Source organism: Odocoileus virginianus, chromosome 29, assembly GCF_023699985.2.
Source record: "Odocoileus virginianus isolate 20LAN1187 ecotype Illinois chromosome 29, Ovbor_1.2, whole genome shotgun sequence".
In the NCBI taxonomy this organism is placed as follows: domain Eukaryota; kingdom Metazoa; phylum Chordata; class Mammalia; order Artiodactyla; family Cervidae; genus Odocoileus; species Odocoileus virginianus.
This window is the reverse complement of record NC_069702.1, coordinates 25,300,868-25,317,195: the sequence shown is the minus strand read 5'-3', so window position 1 is coordinate 25,317,195 and position 16,328 is coordinate 25,300,868. Positions and strand designations below refer to the sequence as shown.

The 16,328-nt window shown below is 37.8% G+C and overlaps 1 protein-coding gene and 1 pseudogene across 2 annotated transcripts in view; one reads left to right on the top strand and one right to left on the bottom strand.

Annotated features, from left to right (window-relative positions):
• USO1 (USO1 vesicle transport factor) overlaps positions 1-16,328 on the top strand; it is an 80,628-nt gene that overhangs the window by 12,324 nt on the left and 51,976 nt on the right. For both annotated transcript variants that reach the window (XM_020904144.2, XM_020904142.2), the window contains exons 2-3: positions 8,669-8,755; positions 8,833-8,897. In XM_020904144.2, coding sequence (XP_020759803.1) covers positions 8,669-8,755; positions 8,833-8,897 — 152 coding nt within the window. The remainder of the gene's footprint in view (positions 1-8,668; positions 8,756-8,832; positions 8,898-16,328) is intronic.
• LOC110144248 (large ribosomal subunit protein eL21-like) lies at positions 4,865-5,474 on the bottom strand (annotated as a pseudogene).

Below are 16,328 nucleotides of genomic sequence, written 5' to 3'. Positions count from 1 at the left end.
CTGTATATTTCTTACTTGTTTTTAATTTATTCTGTTGTCTCCTTGCTTTTATAGTTTCATTTGAGTAGGTATCTTCTAAAGTGATCCACTGCTGTTTTCCCAAAACAGAATTTTGCAGGCCCCAGCAAAATATTAAGCAATTTAGCAGTATTTCTCAAACTTGATTGTGGTAAAGGACCAGTGGATTGGTTTCCACCTGCCCCCCCCCCCCCCCCCCCGCCATTTCCAATTCATCACAGGCCAACACTTTTGTAAAACATAGTAAAAATGTATTGCTAGGAAAAATGAAATGACAATACAGACACACATTCTCATGAACATATAATATACAAGCCCAGTTTTTTTTAAACAACCATAAAGGTAACCAATTGTTACAGAAGTTGCTAATTTACAGTCTTAGTTTCTTTCTTTTTTATTGAAGTGTAATTGATTTATAATATTAGTTTCAGGTGTACAGTGTAGTGGTTTGATATATTTGTACATTACAAAGTGATCACCACTATAAGTCTAGATACCATCTGTCACCATACAAAGCTACTGCAATATTATTGACTCTATTCCCTATGCTGTACATTATATCTCTGTGACTTATTTTATAACTGTACCTCTTCATCTCCCTCACTGTTTTACTCATCCCTCACCCCTTTGCTTAGTGCAATTTCTGAATTTACCTTGTCACAAACAACGACTCTCTGGTTGCACTGACCATGGCTCCTATGAGGGTAGCAGCACTCTGTAACATTTTTGAGTGAATAAATGAATTACCAATTTCAAATTATGGCACCGAGTTCATCAGACTCTGTCATTCCTTTAACCTTACCAAAGCTAGAATATTCTGAGATATTGAAGAGTGATTGCTGATTCATATCAAACTTCAGCTAGCTTGTTCACTGATGCTTTTTGATTCTCTGATTCTTTTTTTTTAATGATAAGAGAGGCATTTGAATACATACTTGTTGAAGGAAAAGCTGTAGAAGTATGTAAAGTGAAAAATGAAAGTCCTCCAGGAATGGGCATTGAAGGTACTTCTCTCTTGTTCGTTTTCTATTGGTGCTGGAGTGGTTGTTCTTGTGATTATGAATGTACGTGTGCATGTATTGCCCAAGGACAAAATGCTAGAAGTTGAATTCTGAACAGCTGTTTCAGACATTTTATTCTTTCTTCTCAAGCCTCTTAGCCTCTTAAATTCAGTTTTTTCAAGTATCCTTTTGCCTTATCTATCTCTACAGCTCTTTGCCCATTGTCCCCACCCTAATGTCTTTTTTTAAAAAACCTCACTTCGTGTTTGTTATAATGAGCTGACATATTTTCTGTAACCTCCTTCTGTTCCAGTTTGTCTTTGTTATCTCAGCCAGATTCTTTACAAGTGAGTGTATTAATTTCTGAAGTACTTATATATGGTGCTGCCTTTTTCTTAAATACTTGATAGCTTCTGATTACAGCTTTCCCAACATAAAGCTCCAGCTCCCTTGGAGCAAGGGGCTATTCCATCTGTACTCTGGCTGGGCAGTTAAGGCCAAGGCTAATCAGCGTCGTTGGTGGGGTGTAGTGCTAGTGGAAGCATTTCACAGAAACTGCGTCACCATGTTCCCCTGTTTCCAAGGAAGAAATCTTGCAGTGCCTGTAGTTTGCAGCAGGTGCTGAGGCTCACATTTCCCTGCACAGTGTAAGATAAGTGTAAGGCAGTGTAAGAATAGTAGAAGCAGCATGGGCTCTGGAGTGAGACCTCTGTGGCTCAGTTAGAATCTGGGCCACACCACCGAACCAGCAGTGTACTTTGGGTTCATTTCTTCTTCCCTGAACTTGAGTTTCCTCTCCTGTAAAATGTTTTATAAGTTTAGGTATTGGATCAGCTACTATAACAGAGGTCTAACCAAGATAAGAGTTTGTGTCTTTCTCCAATAAAAGTCCCATTAGAAGGTGATCCCTCAGGTAGGTTAGTTATGCTCCTCAGGGTGGTCCCGGGGCCCAGGTGCTGCTTTTTATCTTATTCTGCCATTCCCTGTGATAATGTCTTGTTGAAGATGCTTCACTAGCTTCAGGTTCAAGTCCCAGGCTGAGGGAAGGAGAAAGAGAAATGAGCATATAGCTTCCTTTTAAGGACATGATTGGAAGGTACAACTCATTGGCCAGAAGGTTGTCACTTTCTCTGCCTGGGTGTAAGGAAAGCTTGGAAGGGAGTCTAGGTGGACAGCCTTTGTGCCCAGCTAAAACACAGGGGGTTCTAATAACTCAAAGAAGAAAAGAATAGATAATGAACACAATTATACTGCATTGAGTTGGTGTTTCAAGTCAGGAATAAATAGAATAATGGTCTTAGAAATCTGAATAGGAGTTAAGTATATTTGTGCTACAAAATTTTTTCTTGGTAAATGTCAAAGCCTTTGACTGTATAGGTCACAATAAACTGTGGAAAATTCTGAAAGAGATGGAAATATCAGACCAACTGACCTGCCTCTTGAGAAACCTGTATGCAGGTCAGGAAGCAACAGTTAGAACTGGACATGGAATAACAGACTGGTTTCAAATAGGAAAAGGAGTGCGTCAAGGCTGTATATTGTCACCCTGCCTATTTAACTTACATGCAGAGTACATCATGAGAAATGCTGGGCTGGAGGAAGCACAAGCTGGAATCAAGATTGCCAGGAGAAATATCAATAACCTCAGATATGCAGATGACACCACCCTTATGGCAGAAAGTGAAGAGGAACTAAAGAGCCTCTTGATGAAAGTGAAAGAGGAGAGTGAAAAAGGTGGCTTAAAGCTCAACATTCAGAAAACTAAGATCATGGCACCTGGTCCCATCACTTCATGGCAAATGGATGGGGAGACAGTGGAGACAGTGGCTGACTTTATTTTGGGGGGCTCCAACATCACTGCAGATGGTGATTGCAGCCATGAAATTACAAGACGCTTACTCCTTGGAAGGAAAGTTATGACCAACCTAGACAGCATATTAAAAAGCAGGGACATTACTTTGCCATCAAAGGTCTGTCTAGTCAAGGCTATGATTTTTCCAGTGGTCATGTATGGATGTGAGAGCTGGACCATAAAGAAAGCTGAGCACCGAAGAATTGATGCTTTTGAACTGTGGTGTTGGAGAAGACTCTTGAGAGTCCCTTGGACTGCAAGGAGATCTAACCAGTCCATCCTAAAGGAGATCAGTCCTGGGTGTTTATTGGAAGGACTGATGCTGAAGCTGAAACTCCAATACTTTGGCCACCTGAGGTGAAGAACTGACTCATTGGAAAAGACCCTGATGCTGGGAAAGGTTGAGGGCAGGAAGAGAAGGGGACGACAGAGGATGAAGTGGTTGGATGGCATCACCAACTCAATGGACATGGGTTTGGGTGGACTCCGGGAGTTGGTGATGGACAGCAAGGCCTGGCGTGCTGCGGTTCACGTGGTCTCAGAGTTGGACACGACTGAGCGACAGAACTGAACTGAACTAAAATGTCACCTTAAAAATGCAGACCTATGTTTGACCTAAAACATGGCTAAGTGTTTGTAAGGTTTGGAACGTATAGTAGTTCCCTTTCACTTGGTCTCCATTGTCTGTAAAAAGCAGCAGTAGAGCACTTCATCTTGGAGAGATCACTCAGAAACCTCAACTCTGTGAAGTGTTATTGTGAGACAATAAGGCTTTCTCACGGCACAAGTGGGAGTTGCAAAGTCCATGTACTCAGTTTTGGAGTACAGACATATAATTTGGAGTTACAGACATATTACTATCTAGCTTAATTGTCAGATTTCTCACTGAAAATCTGCAAAAGTTGAATGATCTGTTAGAAACATACGTGATGTCCATGATGGTCAGAAGCCTAATAGGATAGAAAAATAATACAAAGGAATCGTAGAAGTTGAGTGATAATTAAGTTTGTTAACATTTTTTGAGCATTTATAGTACTAGGTACTGTGCAAAGATTTTTATATTCCTTTCTTCATTTACCACCTAAAACATCCCTGTATCTGATATTGGAGAAGACTTAGGTTTAAATGCCAAGAAAGCTTATAATTATGTTCTTTAAGAAGCCAGAGATGGTTGTAATTAGTTGTAGATTGCTATCAGAAATCAATAAAATGAAAAGGCCATTTTAGTGGCTGACAGTATCTCAAATAGCTTAATTATGGTGGATAAATAAGTTGTTCTTATACTCATTTTTGACTTACTGATTTTGCAGTGTGGTGATTTGAGTTTGTCTTAAGACACTAGAGAGAAAGTTTGGATTAAAATCACCAGTTGAGAAGAATATGTGCTTGCCACTAAAACCCAAGTTTAATAGATAAAAGACATGTTATAGTCTTTTTTCTTCTCCTTTTGTTTGGCTGCATCAGGTGGCTTGCAAAATCTCAGTTCTCCAACCAAGAATTGAACCTGGTCTACAGCAGTGAAAGCCTGGAATCCCAACCACTAGGCCATCAGGGAACACCCAGCATGTTTGTCATCTTGAAAAACAAACAAACAAACAAAAAAAAGAAACAAAAAAAAAGTCTTGAGACATATTTACCCAAACTCAGAAATTTTTATATATACATAGTACACTTTAGTGATTAGAAAAAAATAAAAAAAATAAAATAGTGGTTAGTTTTTAAGTTACATTTTACAGCTTTCTGAAAAAACTAGTGATTTTATTTATTAATCCAAGTTAATTGAAGATATATAATTTGAACTCATTAGAAAAGAAATCTATCTTTAGCTAACAGTTTGATCTTACAGTCATACTCAGGAAAGCTCTTTTTAGCTTTAGGTATTCTTTAAGCTGAGAATAGTGAGATTCGTGTTTTCAGAAGATAATTGTGTAGTTTTTCTCAAGGTTAAAAAAAATGAGAAAAGCTATCAACCAATTACTTGATAAAGAGAACGTTTTATTATTCCTTTTTTTTTTTTTACAGTCCAGGTCTTTATTTTTACACCCTTCAGGCCATGAATTCATAGGGAATGGGTTCCAACAGTTCAGGTTCCTTTCCAGTGGTCCTCACAGAGTGTGCTTCTCTGGGTGGAGCAGGCTGGCGCTTCAGCTGAACCCAAGTTCCTTTCTCTTTGGCTTCCTTCTTTTACTGATCTTTTTCTTTCACACATTTTAGGAAGCTATCTTGGCTCTTAGAGGGCTTAATATGCTCGATAGGCACATTAATTGTCTTGGCAAGAATCTTGCCCTTAACTTGTTTGTTTACAATGATGCCAACAGCATTCTGGGTAACATTGTAGACTCTCCCAGTTTTGCCATGGTTAACATTTGTGGGGCATTCCTTTTTGAACAGTACCCATTCCCTTGATACCTACAATATCCCCCTTCTTGTAGATTCGCATGTCTGTGGCCAAAGGAACAACTCCATGTTTTCTAAAAGGCCTAGAGAACATGTAGCGGGTGCCCCTCCTCTTTCCCTTAGTGTTGGTCATTTTGGCGAATTACTGGAAGATGGCATTTCCGGCCGAAAAGCTATTATTCCATTTTTGAAAGTCAATATAATTAATAAGAAGTAAGTACAATTTAAGGTAGGAATAATTTCTAAACGTGAGGAGGAAAACAATGGGAAAGAATGGGAAAGACTATAGAGCTCTCTTCAAGAAAATTAGAGATACCAAGGGAACATTTCATGCAAAGATGGGCTCAATAAAGGACAGAAATGGGAGGGACCTAACAAAAGCAGAAGATATTAAGAAGAGGTGTCAAGAATACACAGAAGAACTGTACAAAAAAGATCTTCACGACCCAGATAATCACGATGGTGTGATCACTCACATAGAGCCAGACATCCTGGAATGTGAAGTCAAGTGGGCCTTAGAAAGCATCACTACGAACAAAGCTAGTGGATGTGATGGAATTCCAGTTGATTTATTTCAAATCCTAAAAGATGATGCTGTGAAAGTGTTGCACTCAATACGTCAACAAATTTGGAAAACTCAGCAGTGGCCACAGGACTGGAAAGGGTCAGTTTTCATTCCAGTCCCAAAGAAAGGCAATGCCAAAGAATGCTCAAACTACCACAGAGTTGCACTCAATCTCACACGCTAGTAAAGTAATGCTCAAAATTCTCCAAGCCAGGCTTCAGCAATACATGAACCGTGAACTTCCAGATGTTCAGGCTGGATTTAGAAAAGGCAGAGAAACCAGAGATCAAATTGCCAACATCCTCTGGATCATAGAAAAAGCAGTAGAGTTCCAGAAAAACATCTATTTCTGATTCATTGACTACACTAAAGCCTTTGTGTGGATCACAATAAATTGGAAAATTCTGAAAGAGATGGGAATACCAGACCACCTGACCTGCCTCCTAAGAAACCTGTATGCAGGTCAGGAAGCAACTGGACATGGAACAACAGACTGGTTCCAAATAGGAAAAGGAGTACGTCAAGGCTGTATATTGTCCTCTTGCTTATTTAACTTATATACAGAGTACATCATGAGAAATGCTGGGCTGGAGGAAGCACAAGCTGGAATCAAGATTGCCAGGAGAAATATCAATAACCTCAGATATGCAGATGACACCACCCTTATGGCAGAAAGTGAAGAAGATCTAAAGAGCCTCTTGATGAAAGTGAAAGAGGAGAGTGAAAAAGGTAGCTTAAAGCTCAACATTCAGAAGACTAAGATCACGGATCCGATCCCATCACTTTATGGCAAATGGATGGGGAAACAATGGCTGACTTTAGTTTTTGGGACTCCAAAATCACTGCAGATGGTGATTGCAGCCATGAAATTAAAAGATGCTTACTCTTTGGAAGGAAAGTTATGGCCAACCTAGACAGCATATTGAAAAGCAGAGACATTACTTTGTCCACAAAGGTCTGTCTAGTCAAGGCTATGGTTTTTCCAGTAGTCATGTATGGATGTGAGAGTTGGACTATAAAGAAAGCTGAGCACCCAAGAATTGATGCTTTTGAACTGTGGTGTTGGAGAAGACTCTTGAGAGTCCCTCGGACTGCAAGGAGATCCAACCAGTCCATCCTAAAGGAGATCAGTCCTGGGTGTTCATTGGAAGGACTGATGTTGAAGCTGAAACTCCAATACTTTGGCCACCTGAGGTGAAGAGCTGACTTATTTGAAAAGACCCTGATGCTGGGAAAGGTTGAGGGCAGGAGGAAAAGGGGACGACAGAGGGTGAAGTGGTTGGATGGCATCACCAACTCGATGGACATGGGTTTGGGTGGACTCCGGGAGTTGGTGATGGACAGCGAGGCCTGGCGTGCTGTGGTTCGTGGGGTCACAAAGAGTCTGACATGACTGAGCAACTGAACTGAACTGAGCTGAGAATGAATAAAATCAAAAAGTCAAGCTAGGCTTGGTTAACATACTGCATCTGTAGTGTGAAGAAAAGCAAATCAATATAGTAAAGACTTAGAAATTCTGCATTGCAGAAACCTAATTTTGTATATAACTTATGTTTCCCATTGGTTGTGATCATAGGAAGTCTGTTAATATCTTCTGGGACACTAGAAGTCTACAGAACATAATTTGGAAAACACTGTATATATTTAAACACCATTAATTTTGGTACATTGAATGCAAAATTTGTGACACACCAAAATCATTTCTAGAATCTGAGTATAAAGTGTTATTAAAGAATGAGTAATAGCATAATAAGATAGGAAACAACTGTTGGAGCTATGAAGGACCTGAGTGTAATGGTTTTAAAAACTGTTCTTTATCACTTGTTTTCCATGTTTTTTCATCCTTTCTATGGCTTATCTTTTCATTCTCTTAACAGTGTCTTTTGAAAAACAGGAGTGATGAAGTCCAAGTTATTATGTTCTTCTTTTATGAATTGTACTTTAATATATGTGTCTGAGAAACTCTTGCCTAATTTAAGGCCACAAGCATTTTCTCCAGTGCTTTCTTCTAGAGGTTTTATAGTTGCTTTAAGTTTCCAAATTCTTCTTTTGTGCAGTTTTACATACACACAGAGTTTGATTCTTTTATTGCAGTGAGCTTGCAATTTACATAATTTTACAACTTGCTCTTTTTTTCACTATTTATTAAATCATAGTATTTTTATGTCAGTACAGTTAACATCTTTTGAGTAGTTTTCATAGTATTTGACTGGCAAATATACCATAATTTATTTAGTTTTTCTTCTCTTGATGGACAGTTGTTTCTAATTTTTTTCTGTTATAAATCATGCTCCAAGGTTTATTTTAAAATTCAGTTCAGGTTTTAATTCCTGAAAATTTATTAGAACATTTATTAGAACATTTCACCCTTCTAGGTTTTCGAGGTACACTTAAAACTAAATTTTTGATAAACAGTTTCTGACTTTTCTCATTCAGATATGTAGTGGAAACATTAGGGTGAAGTTATGATGTAAACAATCATTACTTTAAAAATTTTTGTTTATTAACTTTATTAACACATCATATACCATAGCCCTAATGGATCCTTCTTACTTGAAAGAGCTGTAATAGTTATGTTTGCAAAGCTCTGAGTCTACTAATTTCTTTTAATTATTCAGTTTATATAACTTAACCTTATTTGACTTCTCTTCTGCCACTTCCATTTTTCAAGTCTCTGTGAAAAATCTATTTGATATCTGTAACAAGATTATTAATACTATCTAAATAGTGACATCCTTTTTTTCCCCCTCAAATGGTATAAATTTTGGAAGAAACTTTATGTATCTTTTTTCTTTCTTTTTATTTTATTTATGTTATTTCATTTTTCCATGACAGATTCAAAAGCTTTGTGACAGAGTAGCTTCATCTACTTTACTGGATGATCGAAGAAATGCTGTGCGAGCTCTGAAATCACTATCTAAGGTCTGTAACACTGTATCAGTCATTAAGGTTATTAAGTTGGATATTCCTTTCTTAAATAACATTTTTCTTTTGTGCAGAAATATCGCTTGGAAGTGGGTATTCAAGCAATGGAACATCTTATCCATGTTTTACAAACAGATCGGTATGTCTCTATTTAATGATTTTTCTCCCTAATTTTTCTTAAAATTTTAATTAATTTGTTTTAGAGTCACTGTTCCAGAAATGATTAAGGCTACTAAGTTTTTACTTTCAGTTGTCATTTCAATAAACAGTTACTGGACACTAGATCCAAACCATTGCACTCAGCATTTAGGACAGATATAATCTAAACCTTCAGGGATTGAGAGCTTACCGTTATATAAAAAAGGAATGAAGTAACTGTCAGGTAAAGGTTTAAAATTTGGAATTTGAATTGAACAAATTAATGTATTGATTTTCACTTAGATATACTATAGTGTGCTATTCTATAATATACATATTATATGTTATATCAGTCATCTAGACTCTGTCTTTCTGAGGGGAGGTAAGTAAACTCATACTAATAGAGTGAAGTCTTAAGGGAAAAGTCACTCAGCCTAGTTTTTGCTCTTTCAGGTTGCCTTGAAGAGAGCATCTGCATCTTTGGTTTTAATTAACAACTGTGCAGGAATAAGTTTAGATCTCATCTCTAGTTAAATATATCTTACAAGGTTTAGCTGCTCAGTTTACATTTCCACCATATCAAGATTTCTTCACAGGTACATTAAATTCAAAATGTTCAAAAGTTAATATGTCTCTAGTTGTCCTACTAATACTCCACCACATCCCGTCACCCACCTGATCTACTTCAGCTGCCTTTGACCCAAGTTCATGCCAGTTAGCACCTTTCCATTAAAATAAGAAACTGGAGGTTTTGTGCTGAACTCATCCCTCTCCTTAACCCATTTTGCCCATCCAGACCAAAAAAAAAAAAATACCTGGAATCCATGAATTCCCTTGATTTCAGTTGTCAGTCCTAGTTTTGACTCTCAGTGTCACTCACTTAAGTCATAAGCCACTGTATTAGTTATATACTGCTGTGTAATACATTACCTCAAAGCTTCCTGGCTCAAAATAACAAGTATTTGTTATGTCACAGTTCCTGTGGGTCAGGAATTCAGAAGTGGCTTAGCTAGGTGGTTCTGGCTCAAGGTCTCTTAGGAGGTTGTACACAAGATGTCAGCCAGGACTGGAGTCATCTGAAGGTTTGACTGGGGCTGGGGTATCTGATGCCAAAGTGGCGCACTCACCTGAGGCAAGAGGCCTCAGTATCTCACCTTGTCGCTCTCTCTAAAGGGCTGCTTGAGCATCCTCATGATATGAAACACTGGGTTCTCCCAGAGCAAGTGATCTTAGAGGGAGAAGAGAGAGAAAGCCACAATACCTTTTAGGACTTTGTCTCAGAAGTCACCTATCGTCAATCCCATTACATTCTACTTTACTAGAAGCAAGTTAATAAATATAGCCTATACTTAAGAAGAGGAGACTTAGGGTCCACCTTTTGAAGTGAGCTGTAACAGAGAGGTTTGTTGTTGTTTTTTTTAACATAATGTAAAACCAGCCACCACCTCCAGACTCTATTCTTTGCCCCTGACTTCTTTGTCTTTCCATTCATTTCGAGAATTATCTGCCTGAAATGTAAATCTTCTATTACTCACCTGTTTAATGCATTTAACCAACTCAGTGCAGTGCGAAGTCCAAATTCCTCAGACAAAGCAAAGCATATAAGCATTTAAAAATATATATATATATTTATTTATTTGGCTGCATCAGGTCGTAGTTGCAGCATGCAGGCTCCAGAGCTTGTGGGCTCAGTAGTTCCAGCACATGGTTCTAAGCATGTGGGGGAGCTTATTTCCCCCACCAGGAATTGAACCCATGTACCCTGCGTCAGATGGCAAATTCTTAACAACTGAACCACCAAAGAAGTCCCACATGTAGGCTTTTTAAAGACTTAGATGCTGCCTGTCTGTCAAAACTCATAACCTCTTTTAAAATTGTATTTCAGCAATGCCCAGCTGCTTGTTCATACCAAATAGACTCTTTGCTGTCCTCCTCAGTGTAACTCACGTTGGCCACCTTTCAAAGCCAACTAATTCTTGTTTTTGTTATTTATTCATTTGGCTGTGCTGTATCTTAACAGCCCATGGGATCTTTGCTCTTTGTTGGCAGCGTGCGGACTCTTAGTTGCATTTAGAATCTACTTCCCTGACCAGGGATTGGACCTGGGCCACCTGCATTGGGATTGCAGAGTCTTAACCATTGGACCACTAGGAAAGCCCCCCAAAGCCTATTAATTCTAATGTGTTTGATTAAGTCCATCGGATGTTATTCCAGAACTATGTGTTATTAACAGTGGAGTGGGCAGCTGCAGGACTGTGTGTTATTTTAACACCAGTTGGGCAACTGCAGTAGGAAGAATAATGGTCCCCCAAAGATGTTTATATTCTCTCACCACAACCTATAAATGTTACCTTAGATGGCAGAAGGGACTTTGGAGATAGGATTATGTTATAGATTTTTAGATAGAGAGATTATGTTGTATTATCTAGGTGGGCCTAGGGTAATCCTAAGGCTTCTCAAAAGTTGAAGAGGAATGCAAAAGAGGAGGTTACAGTGAGGTAAAATGAAAAGACCTCCATCTGTCTTTGCTGGTTTTAGAAGTGAAAGGGGACCTCTAGACCTGGAAAAGGCAAGGAAATGGATTCTCCCTGAAAGGCATCAGAAAAGAAGGCAGCCCTGATGATACCCTGACTTTAGTCCACTGAGGCCCATTCAGCTCTCAGACTTCCAGAACAGTAAGATAATATATTTGAGTTGTATAAACCACTGAATTTGTAGTAATTTGCTATAGCATCAGTAGAAAACTAATAAAGTAACCCAAGTTTGCTATCTGCTTTAAACAATACTCTTAAGTTACGAGAAAACAAATGTTAGATAAAAAAAAATTAGTGTGATTATTAAACATACATGTAATTTTTTTTCATGTATCTTTATGCATGCATTTCTCATTGAGTTTTACAAAATTGGTTATGAAACAATTACTATTTTGATACAGAAAACAGAATGCTACCCCTTATATAAAGTGGCCCTTACTGTCATTTTTAGGGCACAGTAGAAAATAATACTCTTGATATAAAGGTTAAGAAATACATTTAAAAAAACATGTATTGCACATTTACTCTCTGCCAGGCATCATAAGGTGTACCATATAGAAATAAGGTGTAGCCTTGTGAATGTGTGAACTAATAATTGATCATGTTAGAGGCTGATGGGTATTTTATTATGCCTCTTAGACAGCAAAGCCAAACTTCTGTGAACCTTCTTGTGTTTTATTCCTTTTCTTGTGTCAATTCCATTTCCATTTGTCTTCCATATTTATCTGTTATCTTCTGTTCTCAAAACATGCTACTAGTATTTTCTTAACTTCATTGATTGCAAAGATATATATTCTGCAGCCATCTCTTTCCACTTCTCATCTTCATTACTCTTTTATGCTTATGCTCTTGGCCTATCTAACTAATACTCTAAGAATCCTTAAACTGAATCCCTTCATCCTTACCCCCCTCATTGTTGGCTGCATCACAGAAAGCTGTGTTCCCTTTCTTGTCGTGCCTTGAAACTCCATCTGTTCATGGGTCCATTTCTCTTAAAACTTGAGGAGGGACTGTTTATTCTCCCAAGTCTCACATTCAGGGCCTGAAAGTTGTCTGATGGAAACTAATGTTTCCAAACCATGTCACTTCAATAGTTTTTTTTTTTTTTTTTAAGTGTACACTTCAGTGGTTTTAGTATATTCACAAAGTTGTATAACTATCACCACTATCTAATTCCAAAACATTTTCATCACTTCAAAAACAGTCCAATATCCATTAGTTGTCATTGCCTAATGCCTACCATCCCCATTCCAAGTGCCTAGCAACTGCTAATCTACTTTTTGTCTGTATAAATTTGACTGTTTTGAACATTTCATATAAATGGAATCATAAAATGTAGGACTTTTGTGTCTGGCTTCTTTCACTTAGCATAATATTTCAAAGTCCATCCATGTTGTAACGTGTATTAGTATATTTCACCCCTTTTGACAGCTGAATAATACTCCAGGAAAGATCCCCTGGAGAAGGAAATAGCCACCCACTCTAGTATTCTTACCTGGGAAATTCCATGGACATGGAGCTGTCACAAAGAGTAGGACACAACTGAGCGACTAACTCACACACAGGGATATAGCCTATTTGTTTATCCATTCATCTGTTGACAGACATTTGGGGGTATTTCCATTTTTTTACTGTTGTGAATAGTGCTATTATGAACATTTGTGTACTTGTTTTTGTGTGAACATATGTTTTATACAAAAGAATGCAATTGTTGGGTCATGTAGTTTAACTTACTGAGAAACTGCCAAACTCTTACATGGGGGAGGCTGTGCCGTGTTACATCTTAATCTGCAGGTGTAAAGGTCCAGTTTCTATTCACCAACACTTTTTATTGCCCTTTTTTAAAAATGGCCATCCTAGTGAGTGTATCTTGTAGTTTTCCTTTGCACATATCTAATGACTTATGCTTTGCATATTCCTAATTATTGTTGAGTGTCTTTCCATGTGCTTATTTACCATTTGTGTGTCTTTATTAGAGAAATGACTGAGCCCTTTTGCCTAATTTTGTTGTCTTTTTTTTTAAGTTCTCTTTTTATTGTTCAGTTGTATATTATTCTGGATACAAAACCCTTAATAGACATATGATTTGCAAATATTTTTTCCCATTTTTTGGGTTTTCTTTTTCACTTTCTTAATAGTGTCCTTTGAAGGACAAATGTTTTTACTTCTGACAAAATCCAGTTTATCTGTTTTATCTTTTCTTGCTTATGCTTTTAGTATCATATTTAAGAAACCATTGCCTAATCCAGGGTTTTGAATATTTGTACCTGTGCTTTCTTTTTTTGTGTGTGTGTGATTATGGATATCATTCTTTCTTTTTTTTCCATTTATTTTTATTAGTTGGAGGCTAATTACTTCACAACATTGCAGTGGTTTTTGTCATACATTGAAATGAATTAGCCATGGATTTACATGTATTCCCCATCCCGGTCCCCCCTCCCACCTCCCTCTCCACCCTATCCCTCTGGGTCTTCCCAGTGCACCAGGCCCGAGCACTTGTCTTATGCATCCAACCTGGGCTGGTGATCTGTTTCACCCTAGATAATATACATGTTTCGATGCTGTTCTCTTGAAACATCCCACCCTCGCCTTCTCCCACAGAGTCCACAAGTCTGTTCTATACATCTGAGTCTCTTTTTCTGTTTTGCATATAGGGTTATCGTTACCATCTTTCTAAATTCCATATATATGTGTTAGTATACTGTAATGGTCTTTATCTTTCTGGCTTACTTCGCTCTGTATAATGGGCTCCAGTTTCATCCATCTCATTAGAACTGATTCAAATGAATTCTTTTTAATGGCTGAGTAATATTCCATGGTGTATATGTACCACAGCTTCCTCATCCATTCGTCTGCTGATGGGCATCTAGGTTGCTTCCATGTCCTGGCTATTATAAACAGTGCTGCGATGAACATTGGGGTGCATGTGTCTCTTTCAGATCTGGTTTCCTCGGTGTGAATGCCCAGAAGTGGGATTGCTGGGTCATATGGCAGTTCTATTTCCAGCTTTTTAAGAAATCTCCACACTGTTTTCCATAGTGGCTGTACTAATTTGCATTCCCACCAACAGTGTAAGAGGGTTCCCTTTTCTCCACACCCTCTCCAGCATTTATTGCTTGTAGACTTTTGGATAGCAGCCATCCTGACTGGCGTGTAATGGTACCTCATTGTGGTTTTGATTTGCATTTCTCTGATAATGAGTGATGTTGAGCATCTTTTCATGTGTTTTTTTGCCATCTGTATGTCTTCCTTGGAGAAATGTCTGTCTAGTTCTTTGGCCCATTTTTTGATTGGGTCATTTATTTTTCTGGAGTTGAGCTGGAGGAGTTGCTTGTATATTTTTGAGATTAATCCTTTGTCTGTTGCTTCATTTGCTATTATTTTCTCCCAATCTGAGGGCTGTCTTTTCACCTTGCTTATAGTTTCCTTTGTTGTGCAAAAGCTTCATTAGGTCCCATTGGTTTATTTTTGCTTTTGTTTCTAAAATTCTAGGATGTGGGTCATAGAGGATCCTGCTGTGATTTATGTCAGAGAGTGTTTTGCCTATGTTCTCCTCTAGGAGTTTTATAGTTTCTGGTCTTACATTTAGATCTTTAATCCACCTTGAGTTTATTTTTGTGTAGGGTGTTAGAAAGTGTTCTAGTTTCATTCTTTTACAGGTGGTTGACCAGTTTTCCCAGCACCACCTGTTAAAGAGGTTGTCTTTTTTCCATTGTATATCCTTGCCTCCTTTGTCGAAGATAAGGTGACCATAGGTTTGTGGATTTATCTCTGGGCTTTCTATTCTGTTCCATTGATCTATATTTCTGTCTTTGTGCCAGTACCATACTGTCTTGATGACTGTGGCTTTGTAGTATAGTCTGAAGTCAGGCAGGTTGACTCCTCCAGTTCCATTCTTCTTTCTCATGGTTACTTTGGCTATTCGAGGTTTTTTATATTTCCATACAAATTGTGAAATTATTTGTTCTAGTTCTGTGAAAAATACCATTGGTAGTTTGATAGGGATTGCATTGAATCTATAGATTGCTTTGGGTAGTATAGCCATTTTGACAATATTGATTCTTCCAATCCATGAACACGGTATATTTCTCCATCTGTTTGTGTCCTCTTTGATTTCTTTCATCAGTGTTTTATAGTTTTCTATGTATAGGTCTTTTGTTTCTTTAGGTAGATATACTCCTAAGTATTTTATTCTTTTTGTTGCAATGGTGAATGGTATTGTTTCCTTAATTTCTCTTTCTGTTTTCTCATTGTTAGTGTATAGGAATGCAAGAGATTTCTGTGTGTTAATTTTATATCCTGCAACTTTACTGTATTCGTTGATTAGCTCTAGTAATTTTCTGGTAGAGTCTTTAGGGTTTTCTATGTAGAGATCATGTCATCTGCAAACAGAGAGAGTTTCACTTCTTCTTTTCCTATCTGGATTCCTTTTACTTCTTTTTCTGCCCTGATTGCTGTGGCCAACACTTCCAAAACTATGTTGAATAGTAGTGGTGAGAGTGGGCACCCTTGTCTTGTTCCTGATTTCAGGGAAAATGCTTTCAATTTTTCACCATTGAGGGTGATGCTTGCTGTGGGTTTGTCATATATAGCTTTTATTATGTAGAGGTATATTCCTTCTATTCCTGCTTTCTGGAGAGTTTTAATCATAAATGGATGTTGAATTTTGTCAAAGGCTTTTTCTGCATCTATTGAGATAATCATATGGTTTTTATCTTTCAATTTGTTAATGTGGTGTATTACATTGATTGATTTGCGGATATTAAAGAATCCTTGCATTCCTGGGATAAAGCCCACTTGGTCATGGTGTATGATTTTTTTAACATGTTGTTGGATTCTGTTTGCTGGAATTTTGTTAAGGATTTTTGCATCTATGTTCATCAGTGATATTGGCGTGT